At 52.2% G+C, this 27,146-nt stretch overlaps 1 protein-coding gene across 1 annotated transcript; it reads left to right on the top strand.

Annotated features, from left to right (window-relative positions):
• The first annotated feature begins 240 nt into the window (after positions 1 to 240).
• On the top strand, positions 241 to 27,031 carry BPHL (biphenyl hydrolase like). The gene is made up of 7 exons (XM_072945777.1): positions 241 to 421; positions 4,744 to 4,847; positions 7,086 to 7,252; positions 8,072 to 8,225; positions 17,156 to 17,287; positions 19,291 to 19,414; positions 26,699 to 27,031. Exons 1-7 carry the CDS (start codon positions 315 to 317, stop codon positions 26,784 to 26,786), a joined length of 876 nt encoding a protein of 291 aa, XP_072801878.1. The 5' UTR covers positions 241 to 314; the 3' UTR covers positions 26,787 to 27,031.
• Positions 27,032 to 27,146: the final 115 nt, after the last annotated feature.

Raw genomic sequence — 27,146 nt, 5'->3', positions numbered from 1 at the left:
CCCCATCATCCCTGCAATCAGCCGCCCGCCCCCGTCGGCAGCCAGACGGGAGGCCCTGGCGCACCCTTCCGTGGGGGCGGGACGCCGGGCCCCTCTGAGCCAGGGCTGCGGTCTGTGCCGGCGTCTCCGCGGGGCTCTAGCTCACGCGCTCCGGCCGAGCAGCCAGGCCAGGCGAGCCGGCGCGCCCTGCGCATGCGTGCTCCTGGCGGCGGGGGCGGGCGCGGGACGGCAGGTGGGCTCCGCGCGGCAGGCGAACGCGGCGCCTGCGGGCGCGGGGCGGGGCGGGCGCACGCGCACGCGCACGACCGGCGAGCATGGCGGTGGCGCTGGGCCCCAGGGCTGCGCGGCGGCTGCTGCTCCTCGTCTCGGCGCTGAAACCCCGGCTCCACGTCCCCCGGGCCTGGCCCGCGGCCTCGTTCTGGTAATGGCTCCGCTCCCCTCAGGGGGCCCCCGCACCCACGCCCGCGCGCTTGGGGCGGCGGGGCCGGGGGCGCGGCCGAGGGAGCGCGGGCGGCGGCGGGGATGGGGGCGGTGGCCCGCCCCTCCGTCGTGCAGACCGAGACCCAGAGGGGAGACCCGGGGTGGACCCCAGACCCTCGCTCCCGGTGCGGCGCCCTGGGCAGCTCCCCACGCCTGCAGGGCCACAGCCAGCCTGGCAGTGCCTGTGCCCCGTTGGCTCTCACAGTCGCGGGTCCCAAGTCCCTGAGTCTCCCCTGCTTTTGCCGACCTCGGACTTTAAGGTACGGAGTCACCTGGGGAACTGGGAAAATGCAGAGTCCTGGGCCCAGCGCCCAGACGCTCTGAGGTCGTGGGTTGTGGAGACGCCAGGAATCTGCCTGTCTTCTGACCCTCGTCCCCGGCGCGCTGGCGCACACACACGCACACACTTTGAGATAAACAACAACAGAAACTCTGAATTAATCTCTGACCTACTGTCCTAAAAATGGGTGCCCTGGTCGCAGGTGGTAGTAGGCAGAGGATGTGGACATGAGCCACATGAAGCTTGTTTTACTTTATTCCCTGCCGACCTGCCTACGCACACACGTGCACCATGGGTCCGTTCCATTCGTGACTAGGAAGGAAAGTCAAATGCTAGGTAGGTACCTGGCATTTAGAACTTCACTTTCTCTAATGTGGAAACTTCTCATTTGGAAGAAGGAGAGAGGAGGAAAAACCTGACCAGCTTTACGTATTTATGCTGTGATTGACTGGTTCTTGAGTTTCAGATTTGATTTAAGTTCTTTATTGTCAGTTAAGATCTTTTACAAGATTTTTAGGACAGTTTTGATACAGATGGAAGATGTGTCAATGTCTGCAGCTCTGTAAGTCGGTATTGAAAAATGTCTTTATCCATTTTCCTGTTTGCAGAAAGGATTGAAAAGAGGTTAGTGTAATTGTACCCGTATCAGTTACGTTAGGTTACTTAATGGTTGCAGGAAGGCTTCGTCCACGTAGCAGTGCAAATCATTGTACTAAAATACCTCTGAAAAACAAGTTTCTCTGGATTTTGAACTGCCATTTTATAAATGTAGTTGCAAATTGATATGACATGTGATGGAGAAAACCAGCAGTGGTGTTGGTTAATCCTGAAACAAGAATCCAGCCCCATGGAAGTAGGTAAAAGTGCTCCTGTAAAACCTTTGCTCCTGAACAGCTGGTGCCCAGCAGACCACTGATTTGGGTTCCAAAACCTTCTCTGTAAGTCTGCTGTTTGGAACTCTGACTTTTTTCGTATTTCATAATCTGTAAAGTGGTCTAGCCCAGGGCCAGGTCAGAAAAGCCTTTTCTACATGAGATTGTGTTATGTGCAGTTACAGTATTAATAATTTAGAGAACCTAACAACCTTCCTGAAGAGAAATGTTTTCTCGTTCCACCTGGGGATGCTTTTCTCAAGAGTAAGAGAACCACCTTCCCCTGGCACGTGCCCCCACCTTCTGTCCGGCAGTTCAGGGTGGGTGTGGCCCCAGGACCAAGCCCTGCCAGGGACTCTGATCAGCAAGTTACTTAAGCTCGCTGAGTCTTGTGCCTTGCAGAATTGTTCTGAGGATTTGAGAAGATGAATGTGAAAGGCTGCATGTAAGAGGCCTGGGACACAGTAGGAATTAAGTAACTAGTAGTTATAATTAATAATGATACAAATATGAATATCTAAATCATGAAACAGTGTATAAAAGATGTAAAAATAAGTCATCAAAATTCATGTCAATCCAAGCCCTCAGGATCGCTAATACTTTATTGTAGCTAACGGTTATTTTGGAAAAAATAAAAGAAATAGCTGAAATATATGATACAGAGAATCTGTAGGACTTTCAAGGTAAGGACACATCTTACTAAGTGGCCCCCATTTTTATTTGTAAGCAAAGTATGAAAATGCCAAAGGCACTGGTGTCAGCATTCAGGTGCTCACTTTGACTTTGCAAATTACCAGCAGAGTGACTGGGGCAAGTTACCTAAACTCTGTTGTTAGCAATGTTTACCAGAGGCCTGACTGCCATCTGAGAACCTTTGATGAGCTGGAGGACGGATACAACGCTCACTTCAATTATATTTATGTGGAAAATCATTCAATAACTTTTTTAAATAAAACTTTTTTCTTATGTTTGAAATTGATTTGCTTTTGTTCATGAAAGGCTCTCTGTCCTGTTTCCCCTACCTGGAGATTGACACAAGATTTTGGGAGCCTCTGTGATGATGGGGTACCTCTGATGGGATGACACACAGGACATTGGTGACGAGGTGCCAGGCACTTTTTCTTTCCTGGCAGCCTGGCTGGAGTCCCCTCACCATTTGGCTCCACGTTTTGCTCACTCTTGGCCCCACACTCCTGTGGAGCTGAACATACCTGTCCCCACGTGTGTCCCTCGCTCCCAGGCCTTTGATCATGCCCTTTCTTCTACTAGAAGTACCTCCCCACCACATTCTGTTTTCAGAATTTTCCCCGTCTTGGAAGTTCATCTTAAATGTTAGTTTTTCAGTCTTCTCCAGATACCTCTGCCCAACTCTGACAGGCTCTGAAGCCACCTTCGAAGTCATCTGCCTTAGGGACGCTTCCCTGACATTGAGTTCCCACTGTGCCCAGTCTGGACTGCCTGGTTGTCTTTCTGTATTCTTAGGCAACCAGAAGAATGTGGGGTAGGGATGATTAGAAAAGAACTATGGAATGGGAAATCAAGGCATGGATAGAGCCAAGCAAAGAAGGAAGTTGGAGCTTTTGGCAGAAGAGACTTTGGACTAATCATGAAAGGGAAGCCCGTGTGAATTGGGCGGCTCGCGTCTGTGAAACCCACCGGCTTAGACATCGAGAAAGATTGGGGGAGGGGGCTCTCATTGTACATAACACCCTCACTGTGCAAGATGCCTTTGAAAGCACATCCTTGACGCTGCGGGTGGGGATCCCCCAAGAATCCTAAGGACGCGAGGAGTGATGCAGGTGCTCTCCCCAGCCCTGAGCTGTGCGCGGCTGTGCGGGGAGCCACCTCGTCTCACGCTGAACACGGGAACACGATAGCTTCTGTGCGGGCGGTGCCTCAGGCTCTTTCCCGGCCTCACCACCACTCCCTGAGGGTTTGCAGGCAGATGTATCCATCAACCATCATTTGCCAAAATGAACCTTATCAGGAAAGCATTATTCGCCTTGACTTGCTCCTAGAGGAGCAGGACGTTAGTGACGGATGACTCGGCAGGGGCACCTGGGGCGCTGCTCTTGGCCCCCCTGTGGTGTTTCTGTAGATTGTGAGCTTATTGCTGTGTCAGGCCACCCGGGTCTGTCGTTCTGTCGCAGGGACTGTGTGTTAAGACTTGATGTGGTTTTATTCAGCTTGTCTTTTCCAGCACCTGCCCGGGCGCGCCATACCGCCCCTTCCACCCTGGCCAGGTGGGAGACGTGGGGAGGCGCCAGGGCCTCGTGCGTGCTCTGTTGCTAGATATCCCGCATGGTTGTCCGGCACTGCCCGGAGGGCTGCCGGGGAGAGGCTGTTCAGGGCAGAGCCCCTGGTATACACATGGGTTGTTCAGTCAGAACACACCGTGCCGGTGGCCCCCGCCCAAGACCCTCTCCTGTGACGAGCATATCCCGTTGATGCTGCGTCACGGGAGGTCTTGGGCCCAGGCAGGTTGGCGGCGGGGGAGGGCTCTTGGTGTGGACCCGCTATTTAACAGTCAGCACAGAAACATTTCAGCATCTTAAAAACCAGCCTGCCCATGTCGGTGCAGACGGGCGTTCCTGACCAGAGCCCTCCTGTATCTCACTAGAGAATGGAGAAGCTACGTGCCCAAGGGACAGCCTTGGGCTCAGGGCCTTCCCCATGAACCCTGGGCCCAACCTCACCCTTGGGAACGCTGCCAGGGCAGCCCCAGGTCCAGGGGAGCGGCCCCAGGGTCCTGCTGGTGCTCACCTTGCATCGTGCCAGCTGGAGCCCCCCGCGGCTCCCGGCCTCCAGCTCAGCGGGCCTGTGCCCTGGGCGGGCGGCCGGTGGTTTCAGCGAGCCTTGCGGTGCTCCTGCGGGGTAAGCCCAGCGTGGGGGCTGGGGGACGTTCAAACGTGATGACGAGTCCAGCTCTGCAGTGTAGTGAGGAAGAAACAAGCTTGTCCCTTTTTAGGTCAGGGAAACGGAAGCACACGTCAGAGTAACCCGAGGGCCCCGGGAAGGGTTCAGAGTGGCTAGTGTACAAAAGCGCGGTTTTGTCCTCACGTCTGTGCCGCTCACCCGTCTCCCTCTGGGGCTGGGGCTTTTCTCTTGCAGCTCCTCCGTGACCTCTGCCAAAGTGGCTGTGAATGGCGTCCACCTGCACTACCTGCGGACAGGAGAGGGCGAGCATGCCGTCCTGCTGCTTCCGGGGATGCTGGGTCTGGAAGTGTTAACGGCCGTTCTCGTGTGCTGTGTCGTCTGTGACGTGTTCATGATCGTAGATGCCAGTCTTGGTCTTGGTTACCTTTAGTGCTTTGCTGAGATGCTTTAAGTAATATTTCCTATGATCGATTTTAGGTGATTTAGAAAGATGCCTTTCTCCTTTACGCATTTTTTCTTCCCTTAAGTACCCAGTTTTCCCCCGTGCACGTCCTGCACTGTGCAGTTGCCTACAACTTAGGGGTTGACAGGGGTCAGGGAAGGGGATGTGGGGCTGACCAGCCAGCCAGTTTGCTGGAATCGAGGGATCCAGGGTGTGAGGCTTTTAATGCTGGAAGCCGGACTGATCGCCCTGTTGTGCTTGACTGTACGGTCAGATAGTTGAGAGCTGAGAACAAAACTGGGCTTAAAGCCCTTTCGAAGATCAGAATTAGATTGGCACGCGTGGAGGGTGCTAAACCAGGTGGATCACAGTCTCCTCTGACTGGTGAGTAGTTTAGAGGTAGAAGGTTCTGGGGGAGTTTCCAGTGATCCAGGACATCTCAGATTTGGTTTTAAGGGCTTTGGTATTGTTTTATTTACAATTTAGTTAAATAATCCCAACACATATTTATTTCTTATGATTTGCTGCTTTCTCCTAAAAGGAAAATGCTGCCTTTTTCAATTCATGGTGGTTTCACTTGACGTAGCATCAGGTGATCGTGGTGCCCTTGTGGCTACTGCGGTGTCTCCATCCAGAGAGTCTTGAGATCTTCCCCCACCTGCTGTACTGGGGCAGGAGGGTGTCACTCCTGTGGCCGATGGAGAGCTACAGTGAGCTGTGAAAGCAGTGAGCAGTGGGCCAGCTTCCTTTGTCATTATTTCAGTACTGTGATCATTATCCAGGGATAAAGAGCTTTGGGTGACTTGATTTTTGTTTGTGTGGAACATTCACCTTATTCAGAAATCGAAGAGCAAGATTCTCCCCCAACTCCCTGTCCCCCCCACAGGCGGCCACTGTTGGCTGTGTTTCCTCCTTAGGTCTCGTACATCAGTAACTGTCCCTTAAAATAATTTTGCTAAAGGCTTTAGTGCGCTTTGCGCTGGTCTTCGTGTGTATGCCTGTGTGTCAGGAAGCACGTGTCTCACATTTCTGACCTTGGTCTTGAGTTGCACTGTTCTCTCCCCCACCCTCTCACCTGCCCTCTCCCTCAGGGTAGTTTCCGAGAAGTCCCTCCGGTTCAGGGGTCATGAGTGAAGCTTCAGATGTCAGAGCAGTAGGCGTGTACTTGAAATCCATTTGTATTTTTGGCTTGAGTTTTCTGAATGATTTGCCTGATGTTGAGAAAGGTACACCTTGTCAGGAAGAGCAGTGGTCCTTGGTGATGTTAAATGACCCTACAGCATCTTGAAAGGCATTTTCTAACAATAGATAGTTTTTTAAGCAAGGTGTTTAGTATCATTTGTGGCCTGAGCTGTGAGTCCTCAGAAACCAAGCAGAGCTTAGACATGAGATGTGGACTTGCCCCTGGAGTCCGGCCCTCCACGCTGTGATCTCCGCACAGGACGACTGTCTGCACGCTCTGCGTTCCACCACCACCTTGAGGACGTCGTTCTCCTTGTTAACACAAGCTGTTGCATACGGTTTTAATGAAACAAACTACTTTGATTTCTTCCCTCCATACCCTGCCCTTCTCCCTCACTTCAGTGTTTTTGTTTAGCTTTCTGGTTTCTAGTGATAACCAGAAAATAAAATCTTCAAGGCTGTTCACATTTGCTCAGTAAAGGACATCTGGGGTTTTGGATTTCTGCTTTGAATAACTTGGATCAAATCTCATAAGTGTGTCTACAGATGTTATCAAGATCTCTCTCATTTATAGCAGTCCTTTAAAAAAAAAGAAAAAAAACCCAGAAGCATATTATATCAATAAGCCTATTTCTATGTAGTTTCATGAATTTTTTTTTTTTTTGAGGGACAATTAAGCTGAAAAAAAGATGAAAAGTACTGAAATAATACAGGACCAGTCAGGGCCCCCGTCCTTCTCAAAGTAGCCACTAGGGGGAGGGGGCGGGTCTGAGTCCACCAGGAAGAGGTCGCTGTGGGCTCCTCACTGCGGGGCTGCCTGGCTGGTTACACCTGACGTCTCACTTTGGGTAGGAACTAGTGACTTGAAGATTGGAGTTGCTTCTGCTTTTCGTGTGGTGCGTTTGAAACAGCGACAACATTCACTTGAGTGTAACCAAGGGACTGTTTTTAGGAAGCGGAGAGACTGATTTTGGACCTCAGCTGAAGAACCTGAACAAGAAGCTTTTCACAGTGGTCGCCTGGGACCCCCGAGGATATGGGCGCTCCAGACCCCCAGACCGAGACTTCCCCGTGGAATTTTTTGAAAGGGATGCAAAAGACGCGGTCGACTTGATGAAGGTGGGTCCCTCAGGGAAGAGCCCGGAGAAGAGGAGGGCCGGGCCTGTCTTCATTTAGTTTCTGTTTTGTGTTTCTTCGAGGGCGATACCATGTGATTCCTACAGAAAACTCAGCATCCGAGTAGGTGTAAGGGAGGAGGCAAAGCTTCCTGCAGGCCAGCTCTTTAGAGACCCCGCGGCCGAGACTCTGAGGCTCTGCCTTTTTGCGTATATGAGTGTTCTGCTGTGTATTGATGGCATCCTGCTGTACCTAATGACTTTCCAGCTGACTGTTTCATTAAGCAATTTATCAAGGGGATGCTTCCATGTCAATAAACACAAAGTTACTCCAGTCTTATAATAGGTACTTAGTATTCCATTGTATGGATACACTGTGTCTTAATTCCTCTGTCTTCTGGTGGTAGGTAAGTAACTTCTGAGTTGCCTTGTGTATGTGTGTGTGTGTGATTATAAGCCGAAGTGCAGTGAACATTCTGTTGTCCGTGGACATTCTGGTTCTCATTTTTTTGTGATTGTAAGCAGTGCTGGGGTGGACAGCCCGGACCTGCCTCCTGGGGCACGTGTGTGACCGTTCCATACTAGCTGGAAGATGCGAATGCTCATTTTACAAGATGGAGCCAAATTATTATCCACAGTCTCCACACCAGTTTATAGTCCCATCAGCAAGTGTCTTGGACCGATACTCGTTAATTGTTTGTCTCAATCATTCAGTTTTTACTTTGAGGCAGTGTCTCTCAGGTGTAATCTTTGTTCGTTTTCTCTGTCAAACACATTTGGAAGCATGTAACCTGTGCCGTGCGTTCTGTTGTGTTTGTCACAGACATTGCAGTTTAAGAAGGTGTCCTTGCTGGGCTGGAGTGACGGCGGGATAACGGCGCTCATTGCTGCTGCGAAATATCCGTCTTACATCAACAAGGTGGTCGTCTGGGGCGCCAACGCCTACGTGACCGACGAGGACAAGGCCATTTACGAGGGTAGGTCCCCCCCCCCCGCCCCGAGAGCGTCGTCCTCCCCCTCGCCCACCCTCAGGCCTTGTTTTGATGCGTGTTGACAAGTCCTCAGCTCGAAGGTGGGAGCATGATGCCTTCTCAGGAAAGTAATGCAGTTTAACTGGTCAGTGTTTTGAAGTTTTCTATTTCCAGAAGTGACACTTTTATGACTCAGGAAAAGGCTAATAAGTGAAGTCAGTTTTTGCATTTCCTCCTGTGATCGTGCACCTCAGGGAAGGAGGGGTTGACGCGAAGCGTTACTCGTCACCTCATTTAAAGGCATGTGAGTGTGGAAGGGAACATTGTCCTCAAGTACGAAACCTTGTGTTTTGATAAAGAATTGTTGTGCTACCCACACTTTTTAAGGTTGTCCTTCAAGCTTATCTTTGAAGAATTTTAAAGACACAGGGGCTGGCAAACTGCGGCCTCTGGGCCAGACTCAGCCCCCTGCCTGTTGTTGTAAGGCCAAGGCTCTGATGGAGGTGGCCGGCGCCATGCGGGCTGCAAGACTGAGATGAGGTGCCCCCTCTGGTCCTGGGGTCACTGCCCAGCGCCTGTTCTGGTGGTCCCCTCACATGGGCGACTCTTGGCGCTCACCAGGCACGTAGTCACGGCATTCCAGTTGGCAACTCAGGAGATGCTCAGCCTCCAGCACGGCGCCCTAATCGAGACCCTGGGGCTCCCCGGAAGAGAGGAGAACGTGCTGAGATCTGGGGGTCCCTGGGGGGGAAAGTCAAGCTGACCTGGGCTGCCCCACCAGGACCCTCCCCTCTAGGCCAGTAGCTTTTGTCCTGAGTGTTCCTCTTGGATCCCAGACAGCCCACCCCGGGAAAGAGGACCAGGCAGGTCAGCAGTCTCTCGCCTGTATCTACAGAACGTCTTTGATTTTGCCTCTTGGCCTGAGACGTCTAAAACATTTACTCTCTGGCCCTTTACAGAAAGTTTGCAGACACGAGCGCTGGAATATCACAGGCCGGTTCTGCAGCTCACATGACCCACGTGAGCCACGTGAGCCACGTGATGGCGGGGTCCTGTTGCAGGGTCTCGGTTCTTTACTGTCTTTCTGTTTGGTAAAGGCTGTGGGACTTTTTGATGAGAAGTCTGGTGTACTCAGCAGTCCCAGCCGGCACTCCTGCCCGTCCTTTTACTGTCCCTGCTGGGTCCTGGGGCAGGTGTCTGCCGTGTGCTGAGGGAGCCCCTGCGCTCTGCAGCTGGTGCTGCCCCTCCCGCTGCCCCAGGACGCCTGTGGTTCTGTCTCCACTCCTGTGATGCTGGGTTCTCCCTCTCAGCCGGTAAAGGTGGGCTGGCTGCCCCTCCTGCCTGCGGTCTCTGCCTTGCCCGCCTTTGCCGTTCCCACGAGCGAGCTGAACTCTGCTTGTACGCATCTCCTCTCTGCCCGTGGTCAGGCCATCCTGCCGGCCCCCGCTCCAGCCCCTCTGCCGGAGCTTCTCGCCAAGGCCAGTGATCTCGTTGTCCGAGCTGTTGTGTTCCCTTGTTACTCTGAGCGGTTTGTAAGGTCTGTAGAGGTAGCCCCTCTTTTTCCCCTGAGGCTGATGGTTCGTGTCACCTCTCTATCCTGACCCGCTGGCCTGGAGAATTAAATCAGGAACTCGCTCCTGGTTTCATTGATTCCTTTCTCTTACTTTTCTGATTTCAGTTGTGTTGTTTCTGCTCTTATTTTTTATTATTTTCTTCCTTCTGCTTAGTTTGGGTTTTAATTTGCTTTTTTCCCCTGATTTCTTCAAGTAGAAGCTTAGAACGTTCAGACCTTTCTTCTTCTGCGCTGTAAGCAGCTGATGCCACAGAGTTCCCCGAGCCCGACTTGGGCTGCATTCTACAAATGCTGGTATGTTGCGTTTTCATTCAGTTTAACGATTTCTGTATCTTCAGACTTCCTCTTTGATCCAAGGTATTTAGAAATATTATTTAATTTCCAAATATTTGGGGTTTTCTCAGATACCCTTCTGTTACTGGTTTCTAGTTTAGCTTCATAATGTTCAGAAAACGTACTTTGTATAATTTCACTTCTTGCACATGTGAGTTATGTCCCAGAATGTGGTCTGTCTTGGTAGATGTTCCACGTGCACTTGACGATGACGCCGCCGTTGGGTGGAGTGTCCTGGAATGTCGGTCAGGCGAGCTTGGCTGGCGGTGTTTGCAGGTCTTCTGTAGTCTGGTTTCTGTCCACTTGTTCTGTCAGTGACTGAGGGGAAGGTGCAGCCTCCAGCTGTGATTGTGAATCTGTCTTTTGTCCTCTGGGTTTTGCTTTGTGTGTTTCAGACACCGAATCTGGAGGGTTGTCCTCATTATTCCTACAGGTGCTTTTTCTGTGCCAGTATTTTTCTCCCCTTCTGGGACCCCAGTGACATACATGTTAGAATGCCTGCCTTAAAGTGTCCGATGATGCCAGTGTCTGGGTCATTTCAGGGTTGACATTTGTTAATGGTCTTTTCTCTGGCAGATTTGTCAGTTTCCTGGTTTTTTGGTTTGTTTTGTCTGTGGTTGACTTGGGGCCATTTTTATTGTAATTATGTTGTGAGACTGATCCTGTTAAAATACTCTGAAAAGTGTTGACTTTTTTGCTTTTTTTCCTTGGCATTCAATGGCGTGGATTCAGCCAGCTTAGATGCAGGCTGCAGATTTTGTTGCTCCTTCTGTGGGCGGTGGTTCCGGTGTCAGGTCAGTTCCCGAAGCCTGCGCCTGCCCCGCATGTGTCCCTGCCCCGCGTGTGTCCCTGCCCCGTGTGTGTCCTGCAGGGGCTCCCCCAGGACCTGGATGGCGGTTAGTCCTGTGGTTCAGTTCTTGCGGCCTCTGCCCCGGGCGTCGGTACATCTGCCCCGTGTGCAGAGCTGAGGGGCCGTCCCAGGACCTGTAGCAGCTCAGATGCAGAATGAGGGGGTCCCCTGTGGGTCCCCTTGCTGCTGCACAGTTCTGGAGCCATCTTTGGGGCAAAATGGCAAGAGAAGAGAGAGAAAAAAATAATGGTCATTCTGCGTGCAGTCAGCTGTCAGGACCCCTTGCCCTGGTGCCTTTGGTCAGAGAGCTGGCCTTCTCCTGGGGTCTGGGTGCTGCCTTGCCGCTGGGAAGTGAGCTTCTCTGCACCGGCAGGGCTGGGCAGAAGGAGAGGGCGGAGTAGGAGGAAGAGATGCAGCGTCCCCCACGCCGGTCCTGGCTCTCTGGCTGACGAGGGGCTTCTTCTGAAGCATCTGCTCTCAAAGCCGCTCGTGAGTTTCCGTGAGTCACACCCCGCCCCCTCCAGCGCGTGTGCACCCGCGCGTGCACACACACACACACACACATTTATGTCAAAGTGGGAATCCAAGGAGGACTTCCATTCTTTCTGCAAACAAACTACAAACTCTTAATCTCACAGCCCCCCGTAGTTACTGACACTGAACCCCCACGCCCCTCCCGGCCATCATCCCCCTTCCTCACACCGTCTCCCCTGACCTTGAGCAGGATGGACTCTGACCCTCCAGTGCCGGGAAACATCCCTCTGTGCTTCTCAGCCTGTCGGACACGTCCGGCAGCGTTGGGAACATATGTGATGTGTGTTCATCACACGCCTCTTGAAGCGTTTTCGTCCCGAGGCTCTCGCCACCCTCCCATCTCTGGGTGTCCTCTTGCTCTGACACCTGCCTGCTCCTCCCTGCCGGCCTGGGACGCTGGGTCCTCCACACACAGCTTCTTCCCCCCTTACACCAAGCAGCTCAGCATCCCTTGGCCTCGCCGACTCCCAGGTCCCAGGTGGTCCACTTCCTGTTCAGTTTTCTTACTGCTTGCCCACCTGGACCGCACACTCTGTCGGAGTCGTGGTCCTTTTGCCAGGCTTGTCCCTCCTGGTCACTCTCTCGTTGTGGGAGGGGATACTGATGGAGAGAACCATTTCTCTCCCAGAGTAGTGTCTCCAGGCGCTGTTACTGAGAGCGTGTTCTGTGCCAGCGGTAAGGTGGCCGTGCCTCCGCTGGTGTCCAGGTGCGCCTGCCTTGGTGGCCTGACGATGCCCAGGCGCTTAACCTCGCGCTGCAGTCCCCACACCCCGCGCCTGCATGCTCTGCACTGCCTAGAGTCCATGTTGCCTTTTCCCTTCCTCCTACCAGGCTCTGGGCCCAGGCCCTGTCAGTCCCCGGTCCCCACGCAGGGTGATGGACACTTTCCTAACCATCTTCTGCCTTTACCTGCTTCCAGTCCACGTTCCACTCTGTCCCGAGCAGACACTCAGGGTCTCCCCTAGCTTTTCAGTAAGTCAGCTTTGCTCCAAATGTGAGGGACCCGGGACCCCTGCCTTTATGTCCCCCTGCCCCCACACACTTATCCTTTTCTTCAGCCACTGAGATCCCCGAATCTCTGGCAGTCAGTGGCCTGGCTCCCTGCCTCTGTGCTGGCGCACATGCTGTTTCTGCCCCACGTTTGCTTGCCGGCTTCTGTTCTCCCAGACCCAGGGCCAGTGCTGCATCCTCTGGGAAGCCCTGTGGCCCTCCTCTGCCCGCCCCAGCCTCTCCCATCACTCAACTCGTACAGGACTCTGCTCCTGTGGTTGTTTACAAGTTCTCTGCTGGACCGTATGGCCCTTGAGGGCAGAGAGCATATTTGCTGTGACAGACACACAGCAGGCTTCCAGCAGTGCTGACTGGATTAATTCAGTAATTAGTGATGAGTGTATATTTGATTTATGTTCATCATGACGATTCCAGTGGTTAGCACAAATCGTATGTTCAAAAAAAGAGAAATGTATCAGTTTCTTTGGGGATAAAAATTAGTTCTGTTTTGGATCAGCAAACAGTTTGATTCAAATGGTTATTTTAGGAACTTCCAACTATGAAAAATAATTACTACTTGTTTTTTGGAGGAAATTATGCTTTGGGGTTAAACTGGCTTCCTCTTGAAAAAAATGAGCAAAAGTAAATATTTAAATACATGGAGTAGTTTCGAGTGCTTGTTATGTGCTAGGCACTGTTGGCAGCACATTTCACTCTTCATGTCAGAGTGTTGTTACAATTCTCATTTTCAGGTGAGGAGACTCGAGCACAGGGAGGGTAAGGCGCTAGCTCGGGATCCCAGAGCCAGTGAGTGCAGGAGCCGGGATTCAAACCCAGGCAGGCTGCTTCCAAGCCAGTGCTGTGAACCGGTGCTCGATGCGTGCCTGGGGCCTGGCCGCTGCAGCCGGGCTCCCCGTCCCTGGGGGCGCAGGTGGTGGTGCCTGTGGACGTGTAAAGCCTTGCCCTGGAGTTTACGTCTCCACAGGTGCCTCTGCAAATGCCTGAGGCTCTCCCGCTGTCCTCATAGGAAGAATTTACACTTTAGGAAGAAAAACATCTTCCCACCGAATGTTAGCAGTTTGGTTCTTAAAGGTCTTAGCCTTCCCATCACAAGGGCTTTTATGATTTTATAGAAATTTGTATTATATTTATATTATATATTAATAATGTTATGTTATTAATACGTAATATATTGATAACACATTAAAATACATTAAATGTATAAATTAAATATATTTATATGAAATATAAATTACTTTATATGTATTTTAATGTGTATCTTAAGTAATAGAATATACTATAGTAAAAACGTATAAATACGTATTTTTATAAGTAAGTTAAATGTAATATATCACATTTATATTGCGTATACTCTTATATATTTTGTTATATAAAGTATCTTAAGATATATTTTTTAAATTTATAATTTAACATATAATACTTTATTTTATAGTTGAACTTTTAACTTAATTGTATGATATTTGGTCCCTGTAATGCAAATGTGACACGAATGGGTTACACCAGGGTCCTGTGCACGTGTGCTCTCCTGTCCACCCGACCTCCTGCCTAAGTCCCAGTCATCCCTGTGCCTTTCTGAACACACTTCTGTCACATATGTTTATATTCCTAAAGAACATTTAATTTCTTTGCTTTTGAGCTGAACAAGGTGGTCATCTGTGACTCGCGTGCCACGTGGCCTCTTAGAACACGGTGCTTCTGAGGCTGTTCGTGGCGTTGCTGCGTCGTGTTCCGTCGGGCGGGCAGGCTGCCCTTGGCCTTCCCTCTTCTACGGGAAGCCTGGCTGTCAGCACCTGGGGCGTGTCCTCGGGCCACATGCGCAGCGGCCTCCCCCGGGAGGACGCCTGGCGGCCGGGCCAGTGCTGTGTCTGGAGATCTGCTGCGTTCCCGGTGATGGATTGTTTTCCAGCAAAATAAATTTACATTCCCACCCCTAACTCACACCCTCCGCAGGACCCGGAATCACCAGACCTTAATCCTAGCCGGGCATATTGGCGTAAAATGGTACCTTATTGGGGGTTTTAACGTGCATTTTCCTGTTGCTGATGAGACTGAGAATGTTTTCCTGTGTTTATGCACCATTGGGGTTTCCTCTTCTGTATTTTACCTGTTCATGTCTTCTCACTGATTTTTGCACTTTTGTTATGTAATATTTGATACATGTAATACAATGTGTTTCACGGGTATATGTTAGGAAGTGTAACTACAGAAACTCCACCCAACTCAAGCTAGAACGCGTCTGATATTATTACAACGTTACTGATTTGCAGGGTGGTTTTGTTTTTTCATTTCTGATAATCCGATTCCTGACCCCTGGCTGGTTGGCCTTTGTGTTAGTAGCTGTGTTACCAGCCCGTGGCTCGTCTTTTTGCTTTCTCTATGGACAGAACCATTTACTTTTAATGCGGGGAAATGTTACAGTGTTTTGTTGTCTCTTGAGCGTGGGGAGTTGCCTGAGGCGGGAAGGACACGCCGCCGGGTCTGTCTTACGGTTGCCAGCACGCATATCCGTTTCTTTGCTCCCCTTTCCTCCTTCCATCTCAGGCGTTCCTTCTGAGATCCTTTCTTTTCCCTGAAGCTATTGGTTAGAAGTTCTTTGAGGGCAGGTCTGTTAATAGTCAGCTCAGCTTTTACTTAGAAACGTCTGTACTTCACCCTCGCTCCTGCGAGGGGTGGCCCGGCTGAGCACGGAAATATCAACGGAAAGTTGTCTCCTCTGCGGCCCAGTGACCCCCTTGCCTCCCTCACCTGCTGTTGAGAAGTGTTGTCGGCCGACTCTCCTTGCTTTGCGGTGGTGTGTCTCGTCTCCGGCTGGTTTTCAGGGTTTTTTTCTCTCCCTCTGGCACATTGCTGTTTCACCACCCCCCGTCTACGTGTGGATTTCTTTAGCTTTATCCTGCTGGAGCTACATTGGACTTTTCTCTGTGGGTTCTTCCCTCAGTTCTGAGAAGCGTGGTGGCCTGCTGGCCCCTCCTCCTTCGGGGACAGGTGAGACTTTGTAGCCCAGTCTCCCCATCTCCCTGTCTCTGTTCATCTCTGGGTCTGGGGTTCTACCTCATTTCTAAGCTTTCTCTTCCAAGTTCCTAGTTTTTCCGTTCACTTTATAAAGATTCGGATTGCTTTGTGATCTTTGATGAGGAGTATATATTTACTTACTCTTGGTCTGAAAACAAACAAAAAGACAGTGCGCGTTGAGAGCGCTTTCATTCCGACGGGATGTCCGCTCGCTGCTCTTGGGCACCGTGATGGTGCCAGGCTGGGGCCATTTTCACCTCAGCTTCATGCAGGAATCTCAGGTTCCGGGGTTCCACTCTTCCCCAGCCAGCAGTCACATTTCCCCCGGAACAACCCTGCCTTTGAGTGGTCTTCCTACTCTCTGCTGTTTTCTTTCACGCGCGCACACACACACACACACACACACACACACTCTCGTCTCCCTCAGCCCCCCAGTCCAGCAGCGCAGCAGCAGACATGAGTTATCACGAAAGATCTGCTTGTTGGGCTGCGGGAGGCCTCTCGGAGGGTGTGGCCCGCTCGGCAGCCCAGGGCAGAGCTGTTGGCAGGGACGTTTTCACTGGCCGTTGTCACGGCGTTCTGCCAGCTGCTCGCTCCTTTCCTCCCTCGCTTCCCTCTGCCTCCTTCCCAGGTCTCCCCCCACCTCTTCATTGTCGGGCTGCTTCTCTGCACCCCCACGTGATGTCCCCTCCGTTTCATGCAGAGCAGTGCGGCGTCCTCAGTCTCTGGACTGGAGCCCGGGCTTCCGTCTGCAACTGAAAGGAGTCAGCGGAGGACAGGCAGGCGCTGGCTGTGGCGGGGCTGCCCCGCTCGGAAGGCCGCTGGGGCTGAAAGTCGCAGTTTTACCCCATGCGGTCATTTCCTTTCCCTGGTGTGCACTGGGTGCCCGCCAGCTGCCGGGCCCTGCCCAGGGCGACGTGCTGGCTGCCTCTGGGTGGGGATCCTGATCGCGGCGGCCCTGCTGTGTCAGGGAGCGTCGTGTGGGTAAAACACCGTGTTCAAAGCCCTCGACACTCGATGTGCGACAGGCTCAGGAGGGCAAGGGTCTTCCCGTCACCACCGGTTGTTTCAAGAAGTAAGGAAAATACTGGGCTGAGGGGTTGAACTTGCTTATCCGTTTCCACGCTGGTTTTTAGCTGTTAGTCCCTTTCCTAACAGTGAGTCGCTGTAGCGCAGTCTGTGGTTGGCAGTGACGCCCACGGGTCTTCAGCAGTGGAAGCTAGAATGAGTGATCTGTGTGTGTTTCTCAGTGTACATAAATGCAGTTCAGAAAAAACTCCTCTTTTGTAAATGTGTCCTTTTTACTCAGATGGCCCTGATTAAGGGAACATCTGCTTTTATCTCACGCCTTTAACGGAGAAGCAGCATTACATGCAGACCTCATTTCATTCACTTGGTGAGCACCTGCTGGTGCCCCTCTTGTGCCGGAGGGTCACAGTGGGGAACAGAAAGCAAAACCCCGCCCATGGAGCTCACATCCGGGTGGGGACACAGCCCTCAGCGCAGACCTGGAAGCCACTGAAAGTAGCCAGGCTGAGCAGACGCCGCAGCGCCGAGCTGCCCTGCGCTGGGGCTGCTGAAAGATAAACTCGTGTAGAGACTAACCTCACTGCTGTCTCGCAGGTATCCGAGATGTTTCTAAGTGGAGTGAGAGAACAAGGAAGCCTCTGGAAGCCCTGTATGGGATTGACTACTTTGCCAGAACCTGTGAAAAGTGGGTGGACGGCATAAACCAGTTCAAGCGTCTTCCAGGTGGTAGGTTGCATGGACGGCTGGCGGGCCCTTTGCGGATTAGAGAGACTGCTGAGCCCCCCGACGCCCCGGAACCCCTCGGGGTTAACGTGCTCGCCCGCTGTCCTTGCACACGGGTGTGTGAACAGAGGGTGCTGGCGACGGCACACAATACGGGTCCTTGTGTGACACACCCACCCTCCGCCAGAGACAGACTGTGCACAAAGGTTCGCATTGTTGAGTCTTTAATAGCAGGCTGCTCTTTTCTCCTGCGAGTGCTTTGTGTGTGTGATGACAAAGTAATTCTCCGGAAGCCTCAAATAGTCTTCATTTTCTGATTCCAGAATATGGGTGATTAGGAAGCCAAGAGCTGCAACAGTCCCTATATTTTCCACCTTTTCACGTTTGGAGGTGTCACCCCACTGTGTCTCGTGTGACAGAAGAGGAGGGACTGTCCATCGTGGCCTTCAGCCCCAGCAGAAGTGGTGTGAGGAAGAGAATGTTGAGTTCTTTTCCCATCTTCAGAGCTAAACTACATCCCGTTAGCCATCAGGTGTCTTCCTGTCTTAATCTGGAAAAGTCACATGACTTCCAATAACAGGAAGAATTGACATCCTGAAGAGAAGTTATGAACTCAAGTCCGTCTTTTGTAGCTACTTCCTCTCACTTTCCCTTTTTTAATTGCTGAAAGAAAGGGGAATAGTTGAGATCTAATCTTGAAGCACATTCAGTTACAAACTTGCTGAGATTGGAGGACCAGTTTGGTCTACTCAGTAATCATTTCCAGAATGAGTCACCCGTCAAGGCTTTCATAATGAAAAGCACGGTTAGAAATGTGACTTTTTTGGTGTAAGTTCAAAACAGCAAGTAGATCCTGAGCAAAGGCAGGATCCGCCCGGAGAGACAGGTCCTCGAAATGAGCTTCCTCACCTCTTAACAAGAAATGCTGTAAACAGTGTCGGAGACAGTTCTCCACCAAAAAAGGCAGATTCGTGAAATGTAAGCTTCTGTGTTTTCTTGAGGAGGGCAGTGAAGAGGCTAGAACGCTGAAATCAGAAGTGGAATTAAGTCAACAGTTCAAAGTATGTCCTGTGTTAATTGTTAGCATTAAAAACTTTGACTCTGGCAAAGACACTTTCAAGAGAATGAAAAGACAGGCCACAGACTGGGAGAAAGTGTTTGCAGAAGATCCATCAGCCGAGGACTGTATCCAAATACACAGAAAGCTCTTCAAACCAAACACTAAGGAGACAGCCCGATTCAAAGACGGGCCACTGCACCTTCTGGCACAGCCAGAGCAGAGGGGCTGCAGGGCAGTGGAAATGCTCTGCGTGGCGCTGTGACGGTGGGTCTGTGTCGTGGCCGTCTGTCCAAGCCCCCGACCGCGCACACCAGGAGCGTGTCCCTCAGGACGCCTGGGCTCCGGTGACGTGTCAGCGCAGCTCCCCGGCCATGACAGACGTTCCCTCTGGTGGGTGGGGCTGACGATGCGGGTTGTGCGTGTGTGGGGCCGGGGGTGTGCAAACTCCCTGCACCTTCTGCTCAGCCTGTTACAAACCTGTTAAAGAAGAAAAGAAAGAAAGAAAAGGGGGGGTGCCATAAAGTAGGGATTCTGGCGACGTGACTCGCCCTACAGCAAGACTGTTGGCAGCCTGCTCGTCTGCCTGCTGGGCGGATCACTGTGGCCCGAGCCCTCTCCCCCCGGGCCCTCAGGGCCATGCTTCCAGGGAGAAGCCTTCCCGCCACCGCGCACTCGTCACTGTTGGCAAACAGGGAGCTGCCCCCTGCAGCAGGGAGACCGGTGGAGCTTTTGTTCACCTCAACTCCTGCTGTACCTGAATTCTGAATGTAAGCAGGCAGAACTGCATGTTTACTAGTAGATCGTGCAAGGAAAAACACCAGCAAAGAAACAAAAAAGGAAACCCCAGGAACTTATCTGACCCAAGCCAGTGCTGCACAGACGGACGCTGAGGTCCGCCCTGCCCCGCCCAGCCCTGCTGACCCCCGGGGACCTCTGTGTCTTTCAGGTAACATCTGTCGGCACCTGCTGCCCCTGGTCCAGTGCCCCACCCTGGTTGTGCACGGGGAGAGGGATCCTCTGGTCCCGCGTTCGCACGCCGACTTCATACACCAGCACGTGAGAGGGTCCCGGTGAGTCACGCCTGGGCCAGCGCTCCGCCCCCGGGGCCTGGGGGGCAGACGGGAGAAGCCGTAGGAGGAGAGGAAGTGTGAGGCTCAGGTTTAAGGGGTACTCCGCCCCCCTTTGCCAGTGTCAACCAATAGTCCTGTATTTCTGGAGTGAGGGGCACAAGGATCCTGAGCTGTGGGTGACGAGTTGGGACGGTGGGCGCTGGGGCTGCAGCAGTGGTGACAGTGTCGTCAACCATAGCGGAGTAGTAATTTAGGAGCTTTCATCATAAAAGCACCATCTACCCGGCAAAGAAAGTTTGTCGAATCAAAGGAAAACTAAGCACCTGTTCCTTGTCACCCACTGAAGTACTTCTGTTAGTTTTTTCAATGTGGGATTTTTAAATCATTTTTTAAAATCTTTGCTCATTTTATTTAATTTTCTACTTAATACTTTCCTAATGATGGCACTGGGGTTTGAACCCAGGACCTCGTGCATGCTAAGCACATGCTCAACCACTGAGCAGGGGTTCCCTTCCCACCCCGTTACTAGCATTTTTGTGTTTCTCCTTTCCAGTATTTTTTAACATAGATACAATTATATTCTATATTCAACTTTGATTCCTGCTTTTTGAAAAATTGTTCTGTAAGTTTTTCGTGTTATTTCAGTTTTAAGTATGTACACATCAGAGGAAAATCTGTAATTCAGAACCACCAAACAGTGGGGTCTGCCAGGCCGGCCGGGTCAGGGGCTCACTCGAGCAGGTGGCAGAGACGTGTTACTCATCCTGGGCATCCTTGTTTTGGCCAACCAGCCTGGGGACGCCAGAGAACCTAGTGAGACATGTCGGTGGAAATTCTGTTCTTTAGCCCCATTTGTTTTTGTGTGGAACAGAAATTTATAGTTTAAATACTTCGGCTGACAGGAGAGTCAGCTTCTGCTGGTACTTATATCAAGGTGAAGATTCCAAGGTGGATAAACTCAGTGTTTCCTTGGCATGCAGTGGCTGTACATCCTGTAGGTGAAATTGAGGTGCGACCAGGAGATAGTGGCCTGGTTTCTCTGAAAAACAAAAATACTGGAAAGTAAGCACCGAGGGGAGCTGTGACCTCCTCAGAGACTGTATATTAATTCCAGAGATGCTGTCATTACTCAGGACGTCTTTGGAACCGTACGGAGTTCTTTTGAAACTGGCTTTATTAGTGACGTAATAATTAGTGCCGCCCGCAAGCCATTCCCGACGCCCGCTGGGGGCCGGCGCCCTGGCAGGGCCAGTAGAGGTCCCTGAGCTGCGGGTCCCCACGATGCAGCAGGGAAGGTAGGCTCAGAAACCGTTCCTCTCCTTCCTAGTCACACTGTTTATTCCGTGACATATTTTACAGACAGATTTCTCCAAGAACTTTTAAATGTGGAGGACATGCTTCTTAGTCTGTAATAAAATGTCATTACTGTAGTCCTGTATAATTCCTATGTCCAAATAACATTTCATATTTTAAAAGGTATCTTGTATACGATATCTAATTATACTTCACAACAAACTAAGGGGGGGAAATATTGCACCCATTTTAGAGATGAGAAAATTGAGACCAAGATGTGTTAAGTAACCTTCCAAGGTTGCATAGGTCGTAAATGACAAATCCTGGACTTTTTCCCTCCTAACACAGTGCGTTCCACCCATGGCACAGCTGCGTCTCGTACACATACTCTTATTTTAACATGATGGTAAAATGCCTGAAGTGTACACTTGCTGACCTGGTTGTCTTCTAGCTTCAGAAATGACAGGTTTTTGCAGACTGACGCTCGTGATAAATGCAGTGCGTTCCCTTAGAGAGCCAGTAAATTTCTGCGAGAAAGTTTAATTTAGGAATTCTGTTCCAGACCTGTCTCCTAGCAACAGAACACATCAGTATGGGAGAAAAATATTCCCTTACCGCTGAGATGTTAATGGTTTCAGTACACTCCTTTATAGAAGGTCGTTTTCTTAGAGCAGAATTCTTTGGAACAAATGAGTCGAGAGTGCTGTGTTCCTGGCAGTGACCGTCTGAAACTGGCTTGCATGTTACTCTGCCGCCTTCCTCTGCCGGGAAAGCCCTTCATGCTGGGCCTGAACCTGAAACACGGTTCATAATTTTGGACCCACAAGGGGAGGGTTGATTCCTTGAGCACCAGAGTCCTCCTCTGACTGCACACCAGGCCTTCCAACACCAGGGAGCAACTCAGCGAGCAGGGCGCAAACGGTGAACTTGATGTTCCGTTTCTCCGCCGGGCACATTTACAACTAAACTTAGAGACACAGTCTGTCCCCCAGAGACCTACTGCAGAGAGAGATCAGGTATGGAGCAGATGCTTCTCTCCTGGAAGAGGCTGGAGGGAGGCTGGGCCGTCAGCAGCCCTGCTTCCTGCCTGTCAGTCCTTCCTGTCTCTCTCTGTTCGCTCTTTGTGGGAGAGGAATCACACAATCTCTTGGAGGCAAAGAGGCATCAGAAATAGGTCAAGTTCAGTGGTTTTAAAGTTTGTTTTGGGGCAGTAGAATGCTGCTTCCTAACAAAGCCTTCAGCAGAAGTCCAGGTACACAGCAGAAGTAGGAGTCACCCTGATTCCAGCAGTGACGGGGAGCCAGCCCTGCCCCCAGGGTCCCGTGTCCTGCCCGCCCCGTGCACCCACTGCTTGCCCAGCCCTCCCTCCCAGACCGCAGAGCACTGACGCTGCCACCTGCCTGCTCGCCAGCCCCTGCCTGGGCGACTCCTGTTGCCAGGTGTGCGCCGCCTGCTAGGCAGCCCAGCTCGCTTTCTGAGAATTTGTGCTGAGCAGAGGCCAGCACTCAGCAACCCCTTGGGGTGGGAGTGATGGGCCGGCCAGGCAGGGGGCTGAGCTGGCTCAGGAGAGGGGTGGCTTCACAGTGAGCTGAGACGTGGGGTGCTCGCCGGTGTGTGAGTCAGCTCCGGCTGCTGTAACAGGTAGCTGCGCAGCGCAGCTTAAACTGCAGACGCTTCTCCCCTCACAGTCTGGAGGCTGGAGGTCTGAGGTCCAGGTGTCGGCGGGGCTGGTTTCTCCTGAGGCCTCCCTCGGCTTGTAGGTGCTGCCTTCCCTCTGTGCCCTCCCGGGTCTTCCCAGGGTCTTGTGTGTGTGTCTGGGTGCTGATCTAGTCTTCTTACGAGGAGACCAGTCAGGTTAGATTCGGGCCCACCCTTAGGACCTCATTTTAACATGATCACCTCTTTAAAGACCTTCTATCCAAACAAGGTCACACTGAGGTCCTGGGATTAGGACTTAAGCACGTGAATCTGGGAGACCTGATTCATCCTATGACAGTATGTTTCTGAGGTCTTAGATCTCAGGAACTGGGGGCCCCAGCAGAGACCAGGTTTCAGACCCAGCTGCCCGTGACCAGCGCCTTGCCTGGAGTCCTCTGTACCCCGCCCTGTCCTTGCCTGGCCACGGGCACCCAGCCTTCTGATCACAACTCAGATGTCTCCCCGTCCTGTTCTCCAGTCACGCATCTTTCGGAGGCCATGTGGCCCCTCCTGGTGCCTTCTCTGCAGCTGAGCACATTGGCCTCTATCCTGGGCTGTGGGCTGTACATCTCAGAGTGCTCGGACCATGTGGAAGGAGAGCATGGGCATCACACGGGCTGTGTCCCTGCACTGCAGGTGGACGGCATCCCTGCAGGTGACTTGGGCCCAGGAGTGTGGTGCAGAATCCACTTGCAGGTCCTGGGGCCAGAGAGCAGCCCAGGCAGGCAGGAGCCAGAGCCAAAGTCCACGTGTGCGAAGAGTTGGCACCTTAGGTCCTGTGTCACCAAAGGGGAAGGGTGGGAACCAGAGTCTAGCTGGCGCCGGTGGTCAGGAGCACCACAGGGTCTCGGGGGCCCCGGGCCTGAGGGCCGGCTCCGTGACGAACTGTGCCTATAAGCAGGTACCTGTGTTCTGTTCCTGTTTCCTGGGTGCTACCTGGGGAGGATCATGCCTATCTTCTCAGAATAAGGTTTTGAGGAATGAATGAGGAGGTCTGTGTACATTTAAGATTAGTGAGAACTCGGCACACAGTAACTGCCCCTCGTGGCTGGGACGGTACAGGTGTAGGTGATCAAGGCCCAGGAGGCAGCAGGGCATAGCATGGCAGTAGGTCAGAGGCGTACAGTCCTTGGTCACAGCTTTCAGCAGCATGTGCACACACACACAAATACACACATACATACATGTGCATGTATACACACTATATATCCTTAGAGAGGGATTGATTTGCTGCAGGAATAAGGAATCGCAGCTGATTGTAGAGGCTGAGAAGTCCAAGGTCTGCAGTCAGCAAGCTGCAGACCCAGGAGAGCTGATGGTGTCGTTCAGTCTGACTCTGAAGACCTGAGAACCAGAAGGGCTTGATGTTGCCATTTGCGCTATAGGCAGGAAAAAGCCAATGTCCCAGTTTGAAGACAGGCAGGAGTTCCCTCTTACTCAGGGGCGGGTCAGCCTTTTATTGCTGTTCAGCCCTTCAACTGATTGGATGAGGCCCACCCACAGTGGGAAGGGCAATCTGCCTTACTCAGTCTACTGAATAAAATGTTAACCCCCCCATCTAAAGACACCCACACAGAAACATCCAGAATAATGTTTGACCAAATATCTGAGCACCTGTGGCCCAGCTGAGATGATGTGTAAACCCAGCCATCACAGCTGGGGGCACCTGGCTTGAGCTGTCTGCAGAGGTCCTGGCCTTGGTGGGGGATGGCTACGGGTGCCCAGGCCCTCTAGTCACAGGGCTGTCCTCTGTCTGAATCACGGAAGGAATCTGCAGCTTCCTAGCGTCGTCCAGTCTGGGCACCAGCGGAAAGATGGCCCCAGGCCTCCAAGGCAGGCCAGTGGGAGCCACGCCACCAGCAGTGGTGAAGTGGGAAGGATTCATGCTGGCGGCAGGTTCATTCCAGTACTGTGGAGGGTGAACCTGGAAGACACCAAGGGAAGGACGGCTGCCCTGGCTTCAGTGCTAGACCCTCCAGGCTGAGGTGCTCAGGGGACCTTCCTCTCCCACCTTCTCCTCCAGCTGCTGCTGCAGGCAGCCCAGGAATCCCTTGGGGCCAGGTTACAGGACCAACTCCAGACAGGGCCAGCCTCGTCCTGGTGTCTCACAGAGGGTGGGGTCTCGTCCCTTCTACATGAATCTTACCCATGACGTTTCATAAAATCTCTTTAAGGTAAGAAGGTTCCAGTTGCGGTCAGTTCTGTTAGCCGATAAATGTAAATAGTCTCGCAGGTTGGAGCACTTGATTACCATGCTGAGCATACTTGGAACCTTCCTGAGGACTCTCGCACACTGTGAAGTGCCGCGTAGGTGGAATCGTGGGCCAGCAGCGAACACGTACGAAGTGTTGACCGTGTGCCCACAGTCAGTGTCGTCTTCTGAATTACCCTGTGGGGGGACACTGTTACTGTCCCCATTTTCCCGGTGAGCAGTGGTGCTGTCACTGGCCAGGGGAGACCCCGTACTGAAGAGAGGACATGTCTTGCCCCCATCAAGCCCATGCCTTTAACCCTGCGGTGTCACCTCCGGTTGCCTTCAGCTGTGACCGGAAGCAAGCTCTCTGTGAAGGCAGGAGCCTCAGCTTGGGCAGTGCTGGCAGCGTGGGCAGGCTGTCCCCTCCGCGCACCAGCAGGGGCGTCCGTCGGCCGGCAGGTTGTGTGAAAGCCACTCTCCCATGAGCCTGGAGTCAGAGCCTTTTGTTATTTGGATGAGAGCCTGGGTCAGCAGCCGTGGCCGCGCTGTCCTGAGGGGAGCATCGCAGGTCAAGGGACTCCTGCATCAGACCTCAGGGAGGGGCTCTGCTGAGGACCTGGAAGTGACCTGCATCGCCACCAAGGAGCAGAGCAGTTTTCTCATACCTCACTTGTCTGTCCGTCCATCTGTCTGTCATAGTCCAGTGCCGCTCCGCGTGTAGCTGCCTCAGAACAGGGCCCCCGTACTTTAAACGAGGGCCCAGTTTTCATTTCCCGAGCCCTGGGTCACTTCAGGAAGGGTGCAGGCGGCACTGAGCCCTACAAGGGATTCACGGCAGGCGTCTCCTTCCTTCTTGGGAATCTGAACAAATCGTGGGAGTGGGTTGGCTGCCCAAAGAGGAGGGCTCCAAGTGAGGCGGGGCAGGGTCCCTGCTTCGGAATCCAGCTCGGCACACCCTGGACAGCGCCACGCAGCCCAGACGTGCCCACGACTGCCAGCGCCGTCAGCGGGGCTGCTTCTCTGGCTCCTGGAAGCCCACACCGGGAGCCTCCCTGCAAGCCCTGCTCCTCGGGGAGGGCCGCTGGGCCCCATCCTGAACAGCAGGGTCCTCAGAAAGATGCCGACAGCAGGTCCTCCTTTCACATCGACAATCCTGATTTTCTGGGTACCTCCACCCGACCCCAATGTGGTCCAGTCACAAGAGACCCAACACAGTCCAGGGGCCGCTCCACCCCCGGCACCCTCTCCCCACACGTCCTCCCTAGTGCTCTCGGCCCCCAGCTGTGGAGAGATCAGCATCAGGCAATGTGGGGACTAGCATTTGGCCTCAGTATAGTCATTTCAACGTCCGGTTGTCTTTGTGGACAGAACACCTCAAACTAGGGCTTATATCCTGGAAACTTTTCATTCGTTTAAAGCTTACGAGTTCTGCACATTTATAGCTAATAAATGTAGAACTCAGAGAAGTCTGCCTTTATTAAAGAAGTTACAGACCAGCCACATTTGACCAAAGAAAGCCCTGTTGAAAAGAAGCCACCTCATGTGGACGTGGGGTTTGCCACAAGAGCCACGTGTGGGCCGCGGAGCCGGGAGACGCGGGCTCCGGCCTCACGCGCCCGTGGGTGGCCTTACGCAGTCCGCCAGAATGACAGGGTGATCTGGAACCTTGCACTGCAGGCCCGTGGGGGCTCTGAACTCTGATTCGGGTTTTCCCACTATTCCACGAAGCTCCAGTCCAGTGGATTCAGGACATTTCATATTTTTATCATCTTTCCAACCCTCTCTCTTAAAATCAACCTTATTAAAATGATTTTTTTAAGGTAACCACCAAATTGCACCTCCCTGCTCTCAGTCAGGTTTATAGTCAGACCATTTCTCAACCTGATTCAATTCTGAATACAGTGTGTGTGCTGTCACTGTGACGTCAGCCTCTGGGCGTCCACTCTTAGGTCTGTATCCCAGGAAACTTCATACTGTGCACGTTTTCTCTGTAACAGCAGTTAGAAAAAAAGTGGCAGTTTCTCACAGGATGCCCGTGACGTGTCGGGAGGGTAACAGGTTTAAACGGTGGGCCATTAACCATGAGCTTTTCTTTTTAGGCTGCATCTGATGCTGGAGGGCAAGCACAACCTGCACTTGCGTTTTGCAGATGAATTCAACAAGTTAGCAGAAGACTTCCTGCAATGACGGTGTCACTGAGAACAGGTGGCCTGGCGCTGCCTCCGAAACCCACCCCTGGGACAGTCCTCAGTCCACCTGCCTTCCCAGGCTGCCTACTGCTGCCCACAAAACACTCCTAATCCAGCTGGAATAAGGACATACTAAAAATAGTCTCTAGCTTTCATAGCTACAAAAATTAAATCTGATTTTAAACGCCGTTGTGAATTTCTACCATTGTCTTAACAAATAAATTCCTACCATGATATACTTTACTTTCAAATGAATCATCAGGGATGCATTTGTAGTGTGCATGACGGCTCTTGTAGGACGTGAGTTATGCAGTACCTTTTTATCTGAGAGCTACAAGCGCTCACTGGTCAAGAGAAG

Source organism: Vicugna pacos, chromosome 20 (genome assembly GCF_048564905.1).
Source record: "Vicugna pacos chromosome 20, VicPac4, whole genome shotgun sequence".
Lineage (NCBI taxonomy): Eukaryota > Metazoa > Chordata > Mammalia > Artiodactyla > Camelidae > Vicugna > Vicugna pacos.
This window is presented reverse-complemented; position numbering and strand designations above follow the sequence as displayed.

Coding starts and splice junctions, on each gene's coding strand:
- BPHL (XM_072945777.1), top strand. CDS start 315: ATGGCGGTGGCGCTGGGCCCCAGGGCTGCGCGGCGGCTGCTGCTCCTC. Junction 8,226..17,155: donor GGACAAGGCCATTTACGAGG/GTAGGTCCCCCC, acceptor GCTGTCTCGCAG/GTATCCGAGATGTTTCTAAG. Junction 17,288..19,290: donor GTTCAAGCGTCTTCCAGGTG/GTAGGTTGCATG, acceptor TGTGTCTTTCAG/GTAACATCTGTCGGCACCTG.